Genomic DNA, 23,992 nt, shown 5'->3' on the forward strand with positions numbered 1-23,992 from the left:
CTTCACTCGTGTTTAGACTGAAATACGCTTGCTTTGCATTATGTACTCGCCCTTAAAAGAACAAGATTTTTTTGTAAACAGCATTAATGGTGTTGGATCGCTTCATATATAAAATATATATCTTTCAATGACTGTTGGATTCTTTTCATAGTTCTCCTTTCAATCTTTTAAGCACTACCGACGGAGTTCAATGTATTCCAAACAGTGGATATCTCAAAACATCTGCAACTAAAACAGAAAGGATCTGCATGGCTACACAACTGTAGGGGCAAGATATATATGGAGCTTACAATGCGTGTATATCATATTGTACAAGTCGTAATGTACAGATTACATGTCGGTCTGCACTGGAGAAACATTGACAGTGGAGAGCATGTCAATTTATGGTCCTTCAGCGTTTACCTTTTCACAATTCATTTTTGAGGAGCCAATTAATCTGCCAATGCTTTATGTCAACGGTACAAGATGTTGCATAATTTAAGAGCAGCTCATCATTTAACAACTTAGCAACAGAGTGACTCAACAGTCCTGTTGAACAAGATTACTGTGAAGAAAGGGGGGGGGGGGGATAATTAGAAGGTTTTAAATCATTCAGTCATTTATATTTACAGTCATGTCAGGTTGTGGCGTGTTCTTCAATAATTCACTTTTGGACTTTGGGCTGACTATCCCTCGGCGAGCCCCGCCAGGACACAGAGAGGTGTGAGGTCGCTTATTAAAAGACTTTAATTGAGGGCAGATTGCTCCAGGTGGGGCAGCAGGTCCAGTGGTTTCCTTTACCCCAGAGTCATCATCAACTTGTCTTTGCTCATTTCTAGCTAAGCATCGTACAGTCAGTCAAAATAAGTACATTTAAAAGAGAGACAGACACACAGAGAGATAGAGAGACACTGGGATACACACTAAAGGACAGAGAGAGAGAGAAAGCTGATGTGAGAGAAAACACAAATTAGCCTTAACCTTCAGTCTTTCAGTCTAGTCCAAAATACTACCTGAATACATCATTCTTTAATTTTAATAGCGTAATATAATGAGAAAACTGTATTCCATATGTTGTGTTCCATGTGTTTATCCTCTGAATTGTGTGTTATTCTACATTAACATCATTGTTGGATTTACCAGGCTGAATAGAATAGGCTGAACATCAGCCTCCTAATGGAAATTACAAGTAGGGGCCGAGAACATGCGAGTTGCTCTGGCAGTCAATACACACCAATTAGTGTCAAACCGTAGACACGTGTGTGGACACACAGAATGCAAACTGCAGCAAGGCCACTGAAGCCAGCAGTCGGAAATAATACAAATAAGAATAGTAAGTTATGTTACTATGAATAGAATGAACAGCTTATTTTGCATGTGGGTGGTCAATTACCTCAATGTAAAGGCTTGGAATATGAATACGTCAAATGCAAGACCTAATAGGATTCATAAACACCTGTGTCAATACAAAATGACTGAGTGTAGATGGTAATCTGCTGCAGGAACACAGCAAAGCAAACTCAACTGTGCATACACTGTAAAGATAAGCATCTTCAGCAGATAACAAACAAATGTGATTTGAGCATCATGACAAAAAAGCTCCAGAAGATTACATCCAAATTGATTCTTGGACATATGAGGGGGGGGGGGGGGGGGGGGGGGAATGTATACCAAAGTAGATTCCCTGAAATCAGAACAGATCATACAGATGATATACTCTCCACAACCCCACACAGTAGAACAGTCAAAATACTGCAACACATTTGACTCCATTTGGCACAAAATGGAGTCAAAATGTTTCACACTGATGCCAGAGGCAAACTAAGAGAGCGCAGAACTCTGCCAAGGCCATCCACATGCTCCTCGGATCCAAATCCAGCACCAATACCCTTTATCGCAACGTTGATGAAAATGACACATCATGACTGTGATTTGGATCCGCTCCAAAAGTGCGCTCTTCTTTAGGCTACATCCTTCTACCAAGTTTCATGAAAATCGTGCAAAGAGTTTTTCTCTAATCCTGCTGATAAACAAACAAACCGAGCCAAAAACATAACCTCCTTGCCGGAGGTAAAAATCAATACTGCATTAAACTAAAAATTATTTGGCAAATCGGAGGCATAAGGCAAGGATGCAGTCTGAGCACCACATTATTTAACATTTATATTACTTGTCTTATGCATCACTTGGGCTCGCCAGGAAATATAATGTCTCCTATATGCAGACAGCCTTATCATACTTTTCTCTACAGCAAAGGGACTTTATTGCATGGACCTCGAAAAATCAATAGTAAAACATAAAGAGAGCAACTGTGATTCAGAAACGATCCAGGAGTCAGAAATGTAGTTGTCAATTTACTGTTTATAAGTCCATACCCTCACACACACACACACACACACACTCCACCAACTTAAGTGACCATGAGCTTAACTGGGCAGTTTGGTAATAAAGTCCCGGACTGAAGAGACATGCACGCTCATGCACAAGTGTAATTAACTTGCAAGGATGTAACAGTTATGATGGTACAAGTCCATTACAGAGCTACAGCTAAAGTTATATCCTCTTCTAACTTATATGTCTACTGTCTAATAAAAATGGTCTAATATAAACCTGGATCTGCTGTTGCTGCATGGATGCATTGCATGGAAGACTGCTGACAGCTAGATTGGTGTAGTGATTCCCAACCAGGGGTACTTGTACCCCAGAGGGCACTTCTGCAGTTGCCAGAGGGGATGTGGAAAGATTGTGCTCAGCTAGTTCGGAAAAATAGAAACTATGATTTAGAGAAAAAATAAAACCCATTATATACATGGTATATACGTTCTGGAGGAAATTAAACACACTGGTACCATTATAAGTTGGTGTGAGGCAATGTTTATCTTTATTGTCAGATAAACCAAATTACCAGATATGATAAGAAAACGGCACCAGAGTCAGCTGCAACATCTGAACACCACGTTCGGATTTAAAATGCATGAAGTACGTTGTAGTCAGCTGTAGTAAGATGCAGTAAGATGTAGTAAGATGTAGTAAGATGTAGTAAGATGTAGTAAGATGTAGTAAGATGCAGTAAGATGTAGTCAGCTGTAGTAAGATGCAGTAAGATGTAGTAAGATGCAGTAAGATGTAGTCTGTTGCAGTAAGATGTAGTATGTTGCAGTAAGATGTAGTAAGATGTAGTCTGTTGCAGTAAGATGCAGTAAGATGTAGTAAGATGCAGTAAGATGCAGTAAGATGCAGTAAGATGTAGTAAGATGCAGTAAGATGCAGTAAGATGCAGTAAGATGCAGTAAGATGTAGTCTGTTGCAGTAAGATGTAGTAAGATGCAGTAAGATGTAGTAAGATGCAGTAAGATGTAGTAAGATGCAGTAAGATGCAGTAAGATGCAGTAAGATGCAGTAAGATGTAGTCTGTTGCAGTAAGATGTAGTAAGATGCAGTAAGATGTAGTATGTTGTAGTAAGATGCAGTAAGATGTAGTAAGATGCAGTAAGATGCAGTAAGATGCAGTAAGATGCAGTAAGATGCAGTAAGATGCAGTAAGATGTAGTCTGTTGCAGTAAGATGTAGTAAGATGCAGTAAGATGTAGTATATTGCAGTAAGATGCAGTAAGATGTAGTATGTTGTATTAAGATGTAGTAAGATGTAGTAAGATGCAGTAAGATGTAGTCAGCTGTAGTAAGATGCAGTAAGATGTAGTAAGATGCAGTAAGATGTAGTCTGTTGCAGTAAGATGTAGTATATTGCAGTAAGGTGTAGTAAGATGCAGTAAGGTGTAGTAAGATGCAGTAAGATGCAGTAAGATGTAGTATGTTGCAGTAAGATGCAGTAAGATGCAGTAAGATGTAGTATATTGCAGTAAGGTGTAGTAAGATGCAGTAAGGTGTAGTAAGATGCAGTAAGATGCAGTAAGATGTAGTATGTTGCAGTAAGATGCAGTAAGATGCAGTAAGATGTAGTATGTTGCAGTAAGATGCAGTAAGATGCAGTAAGTTGTAGTAGATGTAGTACGTTGTAGTAAGATGCAGTAATATCTAGTAAGATGCAGTAAGATGTAGTAATGTAGTAAGATGCAGTAATATCTAGTAAGATGCAGTAAGATGTAGTAAGATGCAGTAAGATGTAGTATGTTGCAGTAAGATGCAGTAAGATGTAGTATGTTGCAGTAAGATGCAGTAAGATGCAGTAAGATGTAGTATGTTGCAGTAAGATGCAGTAAGATGTAGTATGTTGCAGTAAGTTGTAGTAAGATGTAGTACGTTGTAGTAAGATGCAGTAATATCTAGTAAGATGCAGTAAGATGTAGTAAGATGCAGTAATATCTAGTAAGATGCAGTAAGTTGTAGTAAGATGCAGTAAGATGTAGTATGTTGCAGTAAGTTGTAGTAAGATGCAGTAAGATGCAGTAAGATATAGTAAGATGCAGTAAGATGTAGTATGTTGTAGTAAGATGCAGTAAGAGGTAGTAAGATGCAGTAAGATGTAGTAAGATGTAGTATGTTGTAGTAAGATGCAGTAAGAGGTAGTAAGATGCAGTAAGATGTAGTAAGATGCAGTAATATCTAGTAAGATGCAGTAAGTTGTAGTAAGATGCAGTAAGATGTAGTATGTTGCAGTAAGTTGCAGTAAGATGCAGTAAGATGCAGTAAGATGCAGTAAGATATAGTAAGATGCAGTAAGATGTAGTATGTTGTAGTAAGATGCAGTAAGAGGTAGTAAGATGCAGTAAGATGTAGTAAGATGTAGTACGTTGTAGTAAGATGCAGTAAGATGCAGTAAGATGTAGTACGTTGTAGTAATATCTAGTAAGATGCAGTAATATGTAGTATGTTGCAGTAAGATGCAATACGATGCAGTAAGATGTAGTATGTTGTAGTAAGATGCAGTAAGATGTAGGATGTTGCAATAAGATGCAGTAAGTTGCAATAAGATGCAGTAATATGTAGTATGTTGCAGTAAGATGTAGTAAGATGTAGTAAGATGCAGTAAGATGTAGTAAGATGTAGTATGTTGTAGTAAGATGCAGTATGTCGCAGTAAGATGCAGTAAGATGCAGTAAGATGTAGTAAGATGCAGTAAGATGCAGTAAGATGTAGTACATTGTAGTAATATCTAGTAAGATGCAGTAATATGTAGTATGTTGCAGTAAGATGTAGTAAGATGTAGTAAGATGCAGTAAGATGTAGTAAGATGTAGTATGCTGTAGTAAGATGCAGTATGTCGCAGTAAGATGCAGTAAGATGTAGTAAGATGCAGTAAGATGCAGTAAGATGTAGTAAGATGTAGTAAGATGCAGTAAGATGCAGTAAGATGCAGTAAGATGTAGTAAGATGCAGTAAGATGCAGTAAGATGCAGTAAGATGCAGTAAGATGTAGTAAGATGCAGTAAGATGCAGTAAGTTGTAGTAAGATGCAGTAAGTTGTATTAAGATGCAGTAAGATGCAGTAAGTTGTAGTAAGATGTAGTAAGATGCAGTAAGATGTAGTAAGATGCAGTAAGATGCAGTAAGATGTAGTAAGATGCAGTAAGATGTAGTATGTTGTAGTAAGATGTAGTAAGATGCAGTAAGATGCAGTAAGATGCAGTAAGATGTAGTAAGATGCAGTAAGATGCAGGAAGTTGTAGTAAGATGCAGTAAGATGCAGTAAGATGCAGTAAGATGTAGTAAGATGTAGTAAGATGCAGTAAGATGCAGTAAGATGTAGTAAGATGCAGTAAGATGTAGTAAGATGTACTAAGATGCAGTAAGATGCAGTAAGATGTAGCATGTTGCAGTAAGATGTAGTATGTTGCAGTAAGATGTATTAAGATGTAGTAAGATGCAGTAAGATGCAGTAAGATGCAGTATGTTGTAGTAAGATGCAGTAAGATGTAGTAAGATGTAGTATGTTGTAGTAAGATGCAGTAAGATGTAGTAAGATGCAGTAAGATGTAGTAAGATGTAGTATGTTGCAGTAAGATGTAGTAAGATACAGTAAGATGTAGTATGTTGTAGTAAGATGCAGTAAGATGTAGTATGTTGCAGTAAGATGTAGTAAGATGCAGTAAGATGCAGTAAGATGCAGTAAGATGTAGTATGTTGTAGTAAGATGCAGTAAGATGTAGTAAGATGCAGTAAGATGCAGTAAGTTGTAGTAAGATGCAGTAAGATGCAGTAAGATGTAGTAAGATGCAGTAAGATGCAGTAAGATGTAGTAAGTAAGATGCAGTAAGATGTAGTATGTTAGTAAGATGTAGTAAGATGCAGTAAGATGCAGTAAGATGCAGTAAGATGTAGGAAGTTGTAGTAAGATGCAGTAAGATGTAGTAAGATGCAGTAAGATGCAGTAAGATGTAGTAAGATGCAGTAAGATGTAGTAAGATGCAGTAAGATGCAGTAAGATGTAGTATGTTGTAGTAAGATGTAGTAAGATGCAGTAAGATGCAGTAAGATGCAGTAAGATGCAGTAAGATGCAGTAAGATGTAGGAAGTTGTAGTAAGATGCAGTAAGATGTAGTAAGATGCAGTAAGATGCAGTAAGATGTAGTAAGATGTAGTAAGATGCAGTAAGATGTAGTAAGATGCAGTAAGATGTAGTAAGATGTACTAAGATGCAGTAAGATGCAGTAAGATGTAGCATGTTGCAGTAAGATGCAGTAAGATGCAGTAAGATGTAGTATGTTGTAGTAAGATGCAGTAAGATGTAGTAAGATGTAGTATGTTGTAGTAAGATGCAGTAAGATGTAGTAAGATGCAGTAAGATGTAGTAAGATGTAGTATGTTGCAGTAAGATGTAGTAAGATACAGTAAGATGTAGTATGTTGTAGTAAGATGCAGTAAGATGTAGTATGTTGCAGTAAGATGTAGTAAGATGCAGTAAGATGCAGTAAGATGCAGTAAGATGTAGTATGTTGTAGTAAGATGCAGTAAGATGTAGTAAGATGCAGTAAGATGCAGTAAGTTGTAGTAAGATGCAGTAAGATGTAGTAAGATGCAGTAAGATTGCAGTAAGATGTAGTAAGATGCAGTAAGATGCAGTAAGATGTAGTAATGTTGTAGTAAGATGTAGGAAGTTGTAGTAAGATGCAGTAAGATGTAGTAAGATGCAGTAAGATGCAGTAAGATGTAGTAAGATGTAGTAAGATGCAGTAAGATGTAGTAAGATGCAGTAAGATGTAGTAAGATGTACTAAGATGCAGTAAGATGCAGTAAGATGTAGCATGTTGCAGTAAGATGTAGTATGTTGCAGTAAGATGTATTAAGATGTAGTAAGATGCAGTAAGATGCAGTAAGATGCAGTAAGATGTAGTATGTTGTAGTAAGATGCAGTAAGATGTAGTAAGATGTAGTATGTTGTAGTAAGATGCAGTAAGATGCAGTAAGATGTAGTATGTTGTAGTAAGATGCAGTAAGATGTAGTATGTTGCAGTAAGATGTAGTAAGATGCAGTAAGATGCAGTATGTTGCAGTAAGATGTAGTAAGATGCAGTAAGATGCAGTAAGATGCAGTAAGATGTAATATGTTGCAGTAAGATGTAGTAAGATGCAGTAAGATGCAGTAAGATGTAATATGTTGCAGTAAGATGTAATATGTTGCAGTAAAATGCAGTAAGCTGTAGTATGTTGTAGTAAGATGCAGTAAGATGTAGTATGTTGCAGTAAGATGTAGTAAGATGCAGTAAGATGTAGTAAGATGTAATATGTTGCAGTAAGATTGTAATATGTTGCAGTAAGATGCAGTAAGATGTAATATGTTGCAGTAAGATGTAGTATGTTGCAGTAAGATGTAGTAAGATGCCAGTAAGATGCAGTAAGATGTAGTAAGTTGTATTAAGATGCAGTAAGTTGTAGTAAGATGTAGTAAGATGTAGTAAGATGCAGTAAGTTGTAGTAAGATGTAGTAAGATGCAGTAAGTTGTAGTAAGATGTAGTAAGTTATATTAAGATGCAGTAAGATGTAGTAAGTTTGTATTAAGATGCAGTAAGATGCAGTAAGATGTAGTAAGATTCAGTAAGATGTAGTAAATTGTATTAGATGCAGTAAGATGCAGTAAGTTGTAGTAAGATGTAGTATGTTGCAGTAAGATGCAGTAAGATGTAGTATGTTGCAGTAAGATGCAGTAAGATGCAGTAAGATGTAGTATGTTGCAGTAAGATGTAGTAAGTTGTATTAAGATGCAGTAAGATGCAGTAAGATGTAGTATGTTGCAGTAAGATGTAGTAAGATGCAGTAAGATGTAGTATGTTGCAGTAAGATGTAGTAAGATGCAGTAAGATGCAGTATGTTGTAGTAAGATGCAGTAAGATGTAGTATGTTGTAGTAAGATGCAGTAAGATGTAGTATGTTGCAGTAAGATGCAGTAAGATGTAGTAAGATGTAGTAAGTTGTATTAAGATGCAGTAAGATGGGGCGTCCCGGTAGCTCAACCGGTAGCACAGGCGTCCCATATACAAAGGCTGAGTCCTTGCCATAGCGGCCACTGGTTAGAGTCCGACCTGTGGCTATTTGCTGTATGTCGTTCCCCTTCTCTCTCTCCCCCTTTCACAATCTGTACTTCACTATCATAAAGGCATGAAAAGCCCAAAAATATAACTTTAGTAAGTTGTAGTAAAATGCAGTAATATTTAGAGCTATATGGTAATTTCCGCATCAATGTCTAATTCAATATAAGAAATAAAAGAAAATATAATGAGTTCCACTGAGTATATGTATCTACTGTATACAGTCTTTGTATATAAAAGATTCCACAAGCTTCAGGTTAAGGTCGGTTCTATATGTATCTTAGTCCAGATATTGTACAATAATTCTGTTTAGCTACTTAATTTGTGAAGGTGTCGGGTTGGAATACTAAGCAGGGAGATTTAGATTCTCAGTTGCTTCATTCCAATCATGCTTTTGTTTCAAGTCTTTTACTGATGAAGATTAATTTGCAGAGCATGGCTCTCTATCAACCCCAGTGACACAAAGGGCAAAGATATAGACTAATTAAATACACCAGTGCAATTGATATTTCCCATGGATCAATGCGAGTGTGGGATCTGTTAATTAAATCCGTGATAATGTTTACTCATCATAAACATTTCCCATGTTTGAGCACAGTGAGATAGGGAGATAATCTTCGCTGCCTGACGGATACATTTTCAGAGCTAAGGAAAAATCCCTCCAGCACATACAAGAGCGAACGCCTTTTTTTATGAGGGGGAGCGTTCTTTTTGAGTGTTTATATTAAAAGTGCTATCAAAGGAAATCTTTCCAGCTTCTTTATTGAAGTAGACATACGTTAACAGCACAAAACAAAACGCTAACAATTACACATAAGGTATAGCTAATGCTAATCCCCCCCCAGCAGCCAAGCAATCTGAATCCTTGGGCTAATGAAAGCAAAGCCTGCGTAGTCTCTCCCAAAGCCCACGCAGCAGTGTGGATTTTTGCATTCTCCTCCCTCTCCCCCTCGCTTGTCTCCTGTGCGGCATACATCGGCATAGCACAGGTTATCACACAGTGGATTAAGAAGGCGTGTCAGAGTGTGTGCAAGAACCTCCGAGCTACACTCCACTCATCTATTGATCCGTGTGAGAGGGAAAAGGCGAGGGACCGGCACACTTAGCAGTGTAACCACAGGCAACAGCCCCCTGCCTGCCCTCTGTTCCCTGCAGTGGGACTGATTGCTTGTCTCAATCATCCTTCCACCCCCTCCCCGACCACCCCCTTCTACTCGTCTACACATACACACACACACACACATAAACACTTAGGCCCACACAACCTCAACAACTCCCTCTCTTTGCCCAGATGCATTCCTTTGCTTCTGTCTCCAACGCCTCAGCAGCAATCTCTCATGATTTGACGGCCTCTTGTTCTCCTTGTGAGGGCCATCAAAGTCTGCAGCCTTAACCCCGTCTGAAAGGGCCGGGGCTGCATGGTAGGAAGCAATTAATTCTGTAGTGAGAAAGCCCATTAATTAGGGAATGCTTCTGGCTATTTCACGAAGACCCTTCAGAAACAGTAGGGTTACTCGGAGAGACATAAAAGATGCACTGGCGCACCAGGTTATTAATGGACCCCGGGGCTTTTGGTGAAGCACCACCGTGGGGTAATTCTCACTTTCTATTTCAAGGCCTCATAACTACGCCACATGCACTCACAAAGTGACAAATGCTGTTTACTGGCAATGTGTCTTATCAGGCCTGGCTGCCATATCATATCACGTTAAGCCCGAGCACCACGGCAGCTTCAGCATCGCGCTTAAATACAACAATACAACGGTGTTTTGTTTTTTTATGGAAATGCTCAAGGTGCAAATGGGTTCAGAGAAAACCTCGTAGCATAAACGAGGCATAGTTAATGGGCAATACTCTGATAGGACTTTAATACAGCGTGCAAGAATGTCACTAAAAGCCAGTGATATTCACACACGTGGCACAGGGAAGCCAATTAAGCGCAGCAGTGGGATACTGCTGCGCTTCCTCTACATGGAGGTAACAGGATAAACACTGGAGTGAAGATGGGTCTGGGAAAATGAGTTTTGTGGTGTCTAATCACTCAGTAAATCATGCATGAGAACATTAGCTATTTGTGGTGTCCACCATTCAGGGACATTTCGGAGCACGACACCCATTTCAAACTAAACAAGAGCACGGTTCGCTGCGTTTTAAAATGCGGATTCAATTGTAGGTCTCCCTTGAGCACCAGGCAGGCCTGCCTCCGCCTGCAACGATGAGGAAGCATCGACGACAGTACGCCATCCGTGAAATGAAATCAACAACTCTCTTATTGTAATTACACTTGGTTAAATGGGAAGGCAAAGTGTGGGTGTTAAACAATTAACATGTAATTGTCATCCTGACCAGGTTGGTGCCGATCTATTTCCCCGAGGTATTCAATGAAATCCACCACCCCGCCCTCCTCAACACCGTTCACTTTTAAATTAAGGATGGGTGCTGCTGCGTATGTGTAGTCATGAGTTAAGTCTCACATGTGATCTACGCTGCAGATAACAACTTAATAATAACCTCTTAATGACTTGTGATATGTTAATCACTCTTTATTTTGGGGTGTATAAAAACAAGTGAAATATGACTAATGTTGTAGAACTAGATACCAATAGACAGAGCAAGGCTTACTATGTTTAAGTAATGTAAGTCGTCATAGTTCATAGTTTACTTTTGTATTTGCCACTTATTCCAATGCGTGCATATTCCAATTCCCCCGTGACCCTATAGGAGCTACATGTAGATGAACTTTGTTCAGGCAGGTCATTCCTTTTATGAGTTTAGAAATATGTTGTCCCTCAGCCCAAGTAACCGAGCTGCTATCTTTCTGTTCTGTTTTCTTCTGTCTGTTTGTTGACCTCGCTCTTGTAAGCTAATCATGATAAACATTTCCATTAACTTCAGTTTGAGTTACATGAGAGAGAGAGAGAGAGAGAGAGAGAGAGAGAGAGAGAGAGAGAGAGAGAGAGAGAGAGAGAGAGAGAGAGAGAGAGAGAGAGAGGCTATAGACGTTGCATGGGCTGTCGACTATGAAAGTGTATAGAAATTCATGTAAGCCATGCGAGAGAAAGGTAAACATGAAAGGGCCTTGGATAAGAGTCTGGAAGTTGTTGTTCCAGTTGCCAATCCAATCAGTACCATCTCTCTCCATGTAGGGTTGTGGTTAGTTAGGACTGCAGGGCTTTTAAAACTGATAGAATACAGGACAGATGTTATGCAAGTTACTTCTATTGCTTCTTGGCCAAAGAGAAGATAGTGTGACGAAACCCGACTCTGTACAGCAAAGCAATGAGTGAAAGAAACACCCCAACATTGAGCCCATTTTAAATACATGTTGTCAATCATTTAAACCAGAGATGAGTGAATCAATAACTTAGTAAAACATGTCTTCTGGTTGAACAATCAAGTCTTTATTCTGTGTCTTGAGCGTAGAAATCATTAAATCGTTTGAAGGTTTCTACTTCTCTCATTTCTCTCCAATTATTATTCTAGAGGCCTAAAACCTTGGATCAATTCCCCCTGATCATTCGATTGATTTGATTTCTCTAAGTCAAAGAAAGGCAAATGTGTCATGGTCATCTCAACGCACAAAAAGTATAACGTCTGCGACACTGGTGGCTACAAGGTAGTAAGCAGGATAGCAAATCAGATAAAGCCAGATTGGTGCTGACTGTTGTACCATCAGAGAGTCAATCAGTGTCTGCAATACTTACATTTTGAAAGCATTATATCTCTCGTCTTCCGATGACGTGAGATCAATAAACGTGTATATGGTGTTTTCTTTCCGGGTGAATGCTTCTCGCATACTTGATTTTGAAGGTCTTTAGAAACATTATTGCAGCGTGGGGCTCCGCGTCCGTACGACAGCTTTGGATAACCTGCATGACATTGCTTTGAATATCACTCTTGTCCACACAGCAGCTATAGAGGAGGAGAGCGGCATGCTATAACTTTGCCACTGTCCTCATCAGTACGCCTGTTGTGCTGCTGATAAAAGGTGTCAGCAACAAGGAAAGGCTGGGGATGCAGCGCTTCACTGCAGCCACAGCCTCCTCCGGGCTCGGCCTGATGTTTCTGATGCCACAACCATATACAGCGAGAGTCTACAGATGGACCTTTATACAGCCGCTGTGAGAGGTAGGCCAGCAGAACAGGGGAAGAATCAAGTGTTGTGGGCTGTTTTTACATTGTGCAAGGATGGAGAATCTCAAGATGCAAGAGGGGGGGGGGGGGGGGGGGGGGGGGGGGGGGGGGGGGGGGAGAGGTCCTAGGAATTGTTTTAGAAGACACAAAACACTTCAGGCTTTCTCTTGACCGTCGCCCAACATAAGGGTCATTTATCCTCTAAAGGCTATGCTTGAGTATTATAAAGATAGACACATTTACTGCACTCATCTAAGTGAGACATTTAATTGAGTGTCCTTAATCTACCTCCAATGACTTCCTCTGAAACCTTGGATTTTTATGTGCTGACGCTCCAAGCAAGGGCCTCTAGGATTCAAGAGGCCACAACAAAACAATTGGAGCTACACTCAAGCGCAGTGTTGAGAGACAAACCGCATGCACAACAAAGCCAGAATAAAGTGTGTGTGACAAGGAAGAGTGCTCAAGGCGATGCAGAGAGTAGGAAAGGATGGGGGAAAGAGGACCGGGGTGGTGAGTGGGCTGAATATGCGTGCCATCATGGCCAAATAAGCAGATTAATGTCCTCGGTAGTCCAATCTTTGAATTTGCCACTGGATGACAGCACGCATTGATTAACCCCCGAGGAGGAAAACCTCCTATACTATAGTGTGGTCAAACGGCCCAGTAGACTCAGGCCTGGGCAGAGCAAGGCGAGGGTTGCAGGAAAGAGGTTTTGGAAGATTAAAAAAAGAACTGTGCTGCTCCCTGCTGGGCAGGGTGTGGTCATTCTCTGACCGAGTCTCCACAATCATTGAGAAATCCAACATTTGAAAGCGTGAGCCGTACAAATGATTGGTAGCCCAGAGTTTAAAAGGGATTCTAATGCTTTTTCCAGGACCTAGTGCTTTAGAACAGAGGTTATTAATTTTACATTGTTTAAAAAAAGTTTGCCTCTTTCCTCAGCACATCAACTCCAGATGACCCAGTTGAGAGTCTCGGTTTGTCTCGGATTATATAAGTTGTAACACCAGTTGTACACTCAGCCAATAGAGAGTGAAGCAGACACTGATGGTATGTCTGAGCCTCTGACTTAAAACATTGTTACTACATTTCATTGCATTACATCATCCTGTTTATATAGTAATGGCATAGTAATCCTTTCCGTGTGTGTGTGTGTGTGTGTGTGTGTGTGTGTGTGTGTGTGTGTGTGTGTGTGTGTGTGTACGTGCTTACGTTGTGCAATCTTGGCCAAGTGCAGACGGTTGACCCAGGAGATCTTACTGAGGGGGTTGGGAGTGTTGAGGACCACCATGAAACTGACAGGACGCCCTGACCTGCAAGAGATCAGACAAAGCACACACGCAAAACACTCAGAGATATTGATATTGAATTCAACAAAGTCTTCACCTAACAACACAGAATATAAAAAACATTTCTGGTTTTTCATTTCATCACCAGGTCAGACAGTCTCTGTTGTTGAGGCCCAGGAGTAATCCTGGTGTTTACTAGGATTTCACATCAATATAGAAGAGCTACAACTGCATTTCATTGTCAAATCCTGTGTTGTGCAATGACGGTTAAGCTGATCCTTGAATCAAAATGCATTTCCTTTACCAGGAAACATATATGCGCAGGTGTCAGTTTCCTAAAATATAGGTTTATATATTCCTCAAGGCTTTATTGTTACTGTAAAGGTCATACATAGGCTAGGTGCTGAAGTACAATCCTTGAAATGCAGCGATTACAGTAAATAAACTCGACACATTTTCATGTTACTTCCAATGATAGCTGCTAACAGGTCATCGAGAAAATGTTGAGAATGGATATTGGAAATATCAATAAAAGTAGTGCAATAACCTGCAAACAAATATAAATGTGCTGTTTAAAAAGAGGCTTGTACAGATGTTTAAGCCTCCATCGCCAAAACAAGACATCAGAGGGGCATCGTGCATCGTGCATCGTGCATCGTGTTCTCGTTCCACAACACCACAAGCAGTAATGTCCTCAGATAAAAACTCAAAACCAATGCCTGTGCAAAAAAATAAAAATATGTATTATCTGTTCTGCATTTAAGTTATGGTTGAAAATAATTGTGGCATTTCAAAAGTGCATTTTTGATATACTGTAGATTTGCTGTATAAAAACAGAATATACAACAATACAGTGAGAGAAACAGGGCACCAACAAAAGCACTTTAAGTTTAATACATCAAGTTTGTTCTGTCCGAACAGCTGCTTGCCAGCTTGTAGTGTTTCAGAGTTTCAGTCTTGTAATCAAAGGCTTTATGATTTCAGCCTGCAACATTCAGGGCAGGTTGGGACGACCACACAGCCTGGTTACAGTAAATCGCTTCTATGTGGGCTACAACGCTCAAAATGCTACTAATGTGAGGGACCCTGCTGGGATCAGGCACGGCCAGTACAGACTGTGATCAGGGAGGGCTTTTTGGTGCAAATTCAAACTCAGACACAGCAGGAGACAAAATCTTACAGTAATGTATGTGTGTGTGTGTGTGTGTGTGTGTGTGTGTGTGTGTGTGTGTGTGTGTGTGGTCTCACGCTTTCTATATAATTTCAGCGCAAACATTGATTACGGGTCCAGTTTAATAAAGAGGTTTTTCATCCTAAGTAGACATTGTTGCTCTTTTGTGAGTGGTATCACAACTGTGATGCACTTATCACAGTTGTTTTCTTTCTTGCTTTCTTTCTGCAGGAATGGTATGAACCTTTTAAAAGAATTCGCCTTGAAACTGGGTCGGCGATGGAATCCATTGTAAAAATCATGAATTTATTCTTTGCAAAGGAGCAAGCTACACACACACACACACACACCTTCAAGCCTGCAGGGGGTGAGCATTTGATGTTCAGAAAATACAGCGCGTTTACATGGACATGAATAACTCGTTTATGATGAGGTTTTTTGCAGAATCTCGTTTATTTGTTTGGACATGTAAACACCATATCCCCTTTTCAGAGAGAGAGAGAAAGAGAGAGAGAGGTAGAGAGAGGGTAGAGAGAGAGAGAGAGAGAGAGAGAGAGAGGAGAGAGAGAGAGACTAGAGATTAGAGAGAGAGACTCGTAGTCTAGCTATGTATAGAGACGCAGAAAGCTCGTCGCGGTTGGCGCTGTCTCGCTCTCTCCGCTCGCAGCTCGCTTTTCTCGCGCTCTCTCGCGCGCGCCTCTGTCGCTCTCTCGCTCTCTCTCTCCGCTTCTCGCTCTCGCTCTCGCTCTCGTCTCTCTCTTCGCTCCCTCTCTCTCTCTCTCTCCTCTCGCTCTCTCTCTCCTGCTCTCTCTCTCTCTCTCCTCGCTCTCTCTCTCCTCTCCCCCCTGACGGCTTTCCTTTCTCGCTCTCCAGCTCCTCTCGCTCTCTACGCGTTCCGGTCTCCTCGCTCTCTCGCGCTGCTCTTTCTCTCTCTCTCCTCTCTCCTATCTCTCTCGCTCTCTCTCTTTCTCTCTCTCGTCTCTCTCTGCTCTCTCTCCTTTCTCTCTCTCCGGTAGAGAGAGAGAGAGAGATGGTCAGTGTGCTCAGAGCAGAGAGCTCCTGGTGATCCAGCGATGACAGTAACGTGTTATTGTCGGCAGCTCTTCTTCACAGCAGAGGAGACATTGACAGTTACGTTGTCGCGTGTTGGTAAATGTTCAGCGTGGGGTTTAATATTTTACTCTCATCTCCAGTTTGTTTGTGTAATAATCACAGAGCCTGTGCAAAAATAATGCAGTAATCAGCAACCGGGTTGCGAGTGTTTCTCATGTATATGGGGAATATGAATAAATCGAGTGCTCATGTAAACATCATAACCCCCGAACATGTTCATAGCAGAAATCTGTCCATGTAAACGCACAATCAAATACATGTAAATACACAATAATCTGGTACCAAAAGGTATAAAGACAGATGTTTTGTCTTGTGCTTTCTACTGACTAATACATGCATATATTCACATTATAAATGCATCATTTAAAGATTAACAGAGGAGAGAAATGTCCCGTCTTCCTGTTCAATGTGAATCATGTGAACATAGTTTGCCTCAGGCCTTGTACTATGTCACATCTCACATCTTTAGACTGCAATTTGCATTTTGCCTCTGTCCTTGTACGCTCATTTGTAAATATATTGCCAATGTCGGGCTACATTCTCACGCACTTCTACTGTATGTCCTAAATCACTTATATTTTCTAATACTGATCTATTCAGTGTATGTGTCTTGCTTTTTATTTTTATTCTTGATTATTGTTATGCACCAATACACAAAACGTAAAAACCTTGGCAATAAAACAGATTTATTATTATTTTGCACTGATTATTATTGAGATATAAATTCTAAAACTTGGTTTCTTGCATCAAACGTGTGTTATTAAGACACACGTGTGGAGACAAGGGATCACCGGCTTTTGTGTCTCCTTTTATCAGGTGTCACGTCTGCCTTCATGAGTTAAGAGAGCTACAAACTGTATGCAGCTAGAGCCGGGCTACAAACAAACAAACACGTCAGTCAAACAGGGGTTTTTTTAATAGCCTGATCCTTCATGACTCAAGCGCTCAGATGTCTTGAGACGCATTCTTTTCATGTCTCGCTCATCGCGGTCGCTCTACCTGAATACCACAAAGGAATTGCACAAATGGAAATGACCAAGAGATAACCGTGGGTATCTTATGAGAGCGATTTAAGGGAGTTAATAATAAGAGAAAACGCATAAAGTCGATACCGAAATGGGAAAAGCAAAGTGTGGGCTCAACAGAGAGCCGTGACTTAACACATGATTAACACAGGATGGACTTCATGCATGCAGAGGTTGTGCTACATGCTAGACAGAGAAGCATAAGTTCCCACCTGCACATTTAGCTTCCTAAAGCAATACTTTAGTAAAAGGGTCACCTTGTGAGACCACTAGGCTGTGTTTAAATATTTTACTCTCTCTCCTGCCAACTTAAATAAAATAACTTCTTAATGCTGAGCAGGCTAAAGGGAGATGTCATCGGCCCTGAGTTAGCAATGACTCAGCCGGTGTCTCTGCATTGATGGGGGCACTCTGTTGTCTGGGTTGATCAGGCTTTATTGGAACTACACGTCTGAACAAGAATGATACGTCTTTTTAAAGCGCCTGAGCAGCTTTTCAAAAATGATGGCCCCCCCCCCCCCCCCCCCCCCGTCGCAGTCACCTGTACAACTATTCCTCAGTTATTCTGAGGCGATGAAAGAGAGAAAGGCAGAGTGCAAGAGAGCGTGTGAAGAAAAGGGGGGGAGGGGGTCTCGGGCACACATAACAAAGACAATTTCACATTCAGACATCATTAGAAGGTAATAGAGTGCAGAAGAGCGCGCAGACTGAAATTCTGATTCTGTCATACCTGCCCGCTGCCCGCTGCAAATTCACTTTCATTTCTTAGGAGAAAAACAGTAGAGAGACACACACACACACACACACACACACACACACACACACACACACACACACACAGCAGCAGCACACAGAGAGAGAGAGAGAGAGAGACAGATTGCAGTCAGGAACTGAATAAAGTCAGTAAGATCTCTAATTTCCTTGACATGTTGAAAGAATGGAACTTTTACAACGAGGTAATTCATACCATTTGCTGCTTAAATATAGCAGAGGCAATTTGCCGAAGACAGAAGGGGAGACGGGGTGTTGATGAAAATACAACTACTCAGTTGGTTAGACTCCTTCGCCAACACTTCATGCCCACACGGCTTCAAACATGCTAAACTGAGCGCAGTCTCCGATTGCTCCCTCCTGCCCACTGATTGACAGCCGCAGTGCAGGTGTGGTACACAGGCAGAATAGACAACTAGACTCGGGGAATGCTGGCAGAGGGGAGATGAGGAGAGCTGAGCGGTAAGGAGAGTCAAAAATGAAGGGGAGAGGGCAGAGTGGGGCAAGGGAGCGAAGCTAGGAGCCCGGCCCGGCTGATTTATGGGAGCAGGTCAGTGCCGAAGCACACGTGTGACACTAATACACAAGGACGGGACAGATGTAGGAGTGAGTGCTGAGTGGCAGCCTGTCATGCACTCATCCTTCAGTTCACCTCCACCCTCCAGAGAAACAAACAGTCGGAGAGAAAGTGTGCGCTGCAGATAGCGAGATGGGTTAAAGGAGACGCTTCAGTGTCCCCGTGACAGTTTGTTGATCTAATTCTGGACGGACTTGACAATCAGCTTGAGACAAATATTGCAAGAGAGAGACTTAAAGTGGAGTCTGACTGAATGCGATTTATATACAGGTGACAGGACTGGATGCAAAATCGTATACAAACAGGCAAAAGGATTCTCTGTAGGCGGCGCAAAATGAGCCTGGAAATAACAAACATCTGGAGTTCCCAGTAAGATTTGAGTCATTTGGTTGTTTTTGGTTGCACTCACTCTGAATGCATGTTTAGATCCCCATTCCCCAAGTAGTTGTCCTGTGACAACTAACTATGTGCTACCATTGAGTGACTAACAACACATTATTCCTGTGTATGCTGCAAGATAATGAGCATGGATTCAATCTGGCTTGTCTTTTTATTCTGTTGATCACAAGTTAATACCTGGTTGTCAGCTTTTGGAACATGTAACTGTGCTACACACAGGTTGTTAACTTTAAATACATTGGTATGTGCTTGATGAGGGTTTATTCTGAGGTCGGTTACCAGAGGATGGTGACCTGGGTCGACAGCCGAGAGGGCTGAATGTCATCCCCTAAATATGTACTTGGGGTTCTAGTCACCCATGGGAGCATTTACCTCTGCAGCTTTGTTTCATTTCAAACGCATTCAGGTTTGACTCTTGTTAGCGGTTTGTTAAATCGGTCCCGTATAAAGGGAATAACTGGTATGTGCACCATGTAACAAGACATAAATGCATGCCATTCTTTTTCACGACAAAAAAAAAGCTTTCAATATTAAAATGAATCTTGGGCGAACAGTATGTGAAAATGAGATAAAATCTTTTTCAGTTGATCAAATAAATTGTACCACAGGTTCCATTCAGCTTTAGCACCTCTGCACCTGGTAACAGAACTGTGATTAGTCTCGCACACTTCCAGATGAGAATGGGTCTACATGTGTGAAGGAGAATAAAAGCAGCAAGCTTATAAGTCTGGAAACAGTGGAGCAGAGGTTGGGTTGCAGTGCTATTCACTTACCATTAAACACTAAAGCATACAGGTTTGATAGGTGTTATAGGAACACTCTGCCATCTTGACAAGTACATTGTTATGTCTTGCTGAGAGAAGGCACGGTTCATCTGTGTGAGATCCATTCACCGGTCGGCTCACAAAACAACACTATGTGGAGACCTCGTAGACTGTGTGTGGTCGATGTGCTGAACTGTGGCCGAATGGTTCCAGGGAGAGTCAACAGCAGAATCTATAACGTGAATTCTGGGATACTTAATGTTGATGTGCAATATTCTGAAGTGATCCCTGTAATAGTCGTTCTTAAGTAGCATATCATATGAGATGGTTACGCTCCGTTTAAGTCAAAGAATTGAGGACTGCTTTAATTTGAACATATTCATTGTTCTGGATCACTAAAATGTTATTTCCCTATCTCATAGTCAGGCAATGAATTGTGTTACTTTGTTAAACAGACACGACGTCGGTTGTATCCCAGGACAATTAAGAACATTCCCAAAGCCTCAAATGTTGATCTTGGAGAAAAAGTATCAAGATTAACTTTCCAGCTTCAGCTTCCGGACCGTGCTCGCACAGTGGAGACTTCACTTTGCCTCCAGAGCCAGTTGATGCTCACTTCGGGGATAACCATGTTCACTTTACCCAGCAGTTGGGAAGAAAGAGACAGGAACAGTCCCATCAGGATCTGCAAAGAGGTTATCGAACTCGTACTCGACCGACCAATGGTGCAACTTCATCACTAACCCACTCATTGACAGACCTTTGCTGCAGTCCAGCAGGAAACAAGACATGTTGCTGTTGATTGTCATTGTTATCTGTCAGAGCCGAGATCACCTCAAATGAAAGGTTGATCTGGACAAATAAAACCAGAACCAAGATGCATCGAGAGGTTGGCAAGAATGTAATCATTTTTTTCTGTATTTGTGGTAAAGCAGATCCTGCCATGCACCTCTCTCCACAGCACACAGAACAATGAGAGAACCCCCTCTGATGTCCAGACATTGAAACAAGGTCATAAGGACTCTCCAGAGCCTCTTTGGGAGCATGTCTGCTTGGGTGAGATTCTCAGCCAGAATGAACTAAAGATGGTTCCCAAATCAGACACACTGTATGACTGAGAATGCAAGGTGTGCCATTCGCCTTGAAGGTAGCCTGCACAGCCTTCATAAAAGGGCCCGTGAAAAAGAGGCTGCGGGCTTACAATACTGCTTCTTCATGAATGCCGAGCTAGAGGGAATGAAGGATGAAGCAACAAACACATTTGGTTAAACTATGAAATTTGAACTCTGTATCTATCGCTTGCCAGTATGGCCCATGTATCTGTGCCTGTGGTTTCTCCAGCAGACACAGTGAAAGAAGAGGGTGTTAATGAACTGCTGTCACGCGTAGGCTGGTGCCTTTGAGGCAGGAGTCAGGATTCTCTCCACGTACTCAGTCTGTTTGCAGTGTGGAGGCTGTGATGTGCTGCCTGACTGCAGAGAGTCGCTCGCGGCCAGACAGGAGGGGACCAACTCAGTACAGGGGGTCCCTGCTGTGGTCCCACTCTCTCACAAGCAGAGCAAAGGCTCTGTGCACAAGTGTGTGTGTGTGTTTCTACATCTCTTTGTGTGTGCTTCTTTGTCTCTACCCTGCAATCTGCCACTGCTGCACCCTGGGTAGTGTCAGAATGGTTTGGGCACCCGCTGGGCCACCTGTCACCCCCAGCCCCGAGGCTCACTGCCGATCCAGCCACCCGACACCAAGGCCCAGTCTCAATTAGATTGCTATCACACAACCAGGAGTGGCTCTTTTTCACAACAGGAGATTTCTCTCTTTCAGATGACATTGTTACATTTTACCTCTGTGGCCATCTCCAGACAGGATCTAAGTGCTCTACATTATTTAAGTTTCTAAATGCAGATTTACAGTTTGGACAAAGTAGGCGTGGGAATTCACCTCGTCAGTGTAGTTGCTAATGACATTATCACAAGAACTCAGCAAATAGGGTACCCCTTGAAGGGGAATTCGGGGACTCTCTTGTAAGCATGACATCTGGCTCCACCAAACATCTGAGTAAGCAGATTGGCCCTGCAGGCCTGGTGTGACAGCAGACGAGGAAGCTGGGAGATGTGGGAGAACTGATCTGCACAGCTCCGATGCTCAAGCTGTCACTTCAGCTTGGCTTGGCACAGTTAGATTCTCCCTGGCTCTGAAGCATTAGGCCCACTCTTCTGACTGCCGCTGCCCTGCCGGCACCGAGCCAAGTCTTTCATGGGTGAGGTCGATCATCACTCTCACTTTCTTCTTCTTCTTCTCCTTCTCCTAAGTCTCTCTCAGCAGGGATCTGGCTTCTCCATCGCAATCTTTCTCTTTTTGTCCTCCCTTGCCTCTTTCTTATCCTATCCCCACCAGAAGCCACGAAATGGGATCCATTATAATCGGCCATTATTTGCTATTCCCAGTTCCTGTGCAGTACTCTAAGCTACTCATATGCTCTCTCCCTGCCATCTTTGTTCTTCTCTAAGTAGGCGTTCAGTCATTCAGCAGTCACTCCGCCCACCAGGATCCATTTTGGCACGCTAAAACAACCACTTTAAGATCCAAAGTGTGACAAGGTAGCTTGCTATGGATTGCATATATGCTCAGCTGAACCAAACAGTTTGGACTCGTGAAGTAAAAGTAGTGCAAGTTATCTACTTTAAAATGTAATATTACACAACTAAAAGTCTTTTACATTCGGGTACCATTCCGTAGTGTAGAAGCATATACTGCTTTTGCCAACAAGTGCTGAATATCTGGCTTTAGTGGCACGGCCACTGTAAGCGTAGAATAATATGGAACTTAGTTGAGCAATTGAGATAAAGCTCCACACTAAGGTTCAATGTTAGGAAAAGACTGAAGCAAAGAGTGTCTCAATTAAATCCTGCAAAAAGGAACATTTTGTGAAGGCTATTCATTGTTCTATCCCACTATTAAAAGGAAATGAATGATCTGAGTCAGGTAATTACCCACTCGCGACAGAACAAACTGTTCTTGGCTGTAATTTGCAAAGGTTCAGGGTGCCCTGTTGGCCCAGTGATTTTAGTGCTTATATGTAACCTTCATGTCCTTGTATTCAGGCTGTCCCTTCCTTTCCTTCCATATTTTGTGGCACTTTTTTTTAAAAATCAGTTACTAACATCGGAAAAGCCTCTGGGGTTTCTGTCGTCGCCTGTGTTGTTGTCTTTGCTGTTGCCGTCGTGGTCATTCATGTTCTCACACACACACAGTACATTTTACTTAGAGCACATCTGTATGTGAGATACTACTCACTTGTCTGGCCTGCCGGGCACCTGCAGGCGTAAGCGACATTTGTTAGCGCTCTGGATCTGTTCTTCTTTGATGCGAATAAGCCTCTGCAGAGCCAGACACCAGTCCTGGGCCACGGTGGTGTTCAGGTTCTTTGATTTGGAAAAACACTCGCAGTTAAAAACTTGTTTCTCAGCCGGAGCATACAGTAGCTTATAATGCACCCAAAAAACAAAACCACACATCCACTCGCATAGAACTGCAGAACATTATTTGACGCTACACAGTTGTGACATTTCTTTTGTCCCCCTCAAATGTAACGTTAAATGTAACACCAGCCTGCCTTCTACCGTACAATCTAGTCCCTCAAGTCAAACAGAATCAAATCAATTTTCGGACGTCAATGAGCCGCGCAGAAGTATTTTGTCTGGAGTTTTTTTTTTTGGTGGACAATATTATAACTGGGTGAAAGTGAAAATCAATCATTTAGTGCCAGGCCGATATCATGCCTCCTGAGGACGTTGTGCTCATTAAACATGCGGAGGCAAAGGTGCCATCATTAGACTGAGAGGCTCTTTGGTGATTGCTGGAGTGTACCTCCCCGGCTGTGTTACGTAGTGTATGGTACTGTTAATGCGTTAGTGGCAGACTACTGGGAAGTGTCCTGATTTGAACACCACAGGAGGGGCGCTGCTGGTTTCTTTTGCAGCATAGCAAATCTGACACTTCTCTGTTGTATATCAGAGAGAACATCTCACACCCACCATTGTGGCCTCGTTGATGAGGAGAGAGAGATGGGAGACTTCATGCTTTCCGAAATGTACGATTCAAGAAGAATACGAGGCAGCTCTTTGATCACATTTTAAACATCTAGAATCCTTTTGAACATTTTTCTTTAAAAGGAGTAATAGCGGAAAAAGATTTCCCCTAATAGTTATCCCTTTACCATCTTGACTTGATCTCAGTTTCTCACCGAATCCAGCAATTCAAATTAGCTGTGTGCCTACATCAATTTT

General features: G+C 41.6%; 1 protein-coding gene across 2 annotated transcripts in view; it reads right to left on the bottom strand.

Moving 5' to 3' along the window:
- arhgef10la (Rho guanine nucleotide exchange factor (GEF) 10-like a) overlaps positions 1-23,992 on the bottom strand; it is a 101,355-nt gene that overhangs the window by 36,852 nt on the left and 40,511 nt on the right. For both annotated transcript variants that reach the window (XM_029431780.1, XM_029431779.1), the window contains 2 exons: positions 23,001-23,128; positions 13,813-13,913 (listed from right to left, as the gene is read on the bottom strand). In XM_029431780.1, the coding sequence (XP_029287640.1) occupies positions 13,813-13,913; positions 23,001-23,128 (229 nt within the window). The remainder of the gene's footprint in view (positions 1-13,812; positions 13,914-23,000; positions 23,129-23,992) is intronic.

Source organism: Cottoperca gobio, chromosome 5 (assembly GCF_900634415.1).
Source record: "Cottoperca gobio chromosome 5, fCotGob3.1, whole genome shotgun sequence".
Lineage (NCBI taxonomy): Eukaryota > Metazoa > Chordata > Actinopteri > Perciformes > Bovichtidae > Cottoperca > Cottoperca gobio.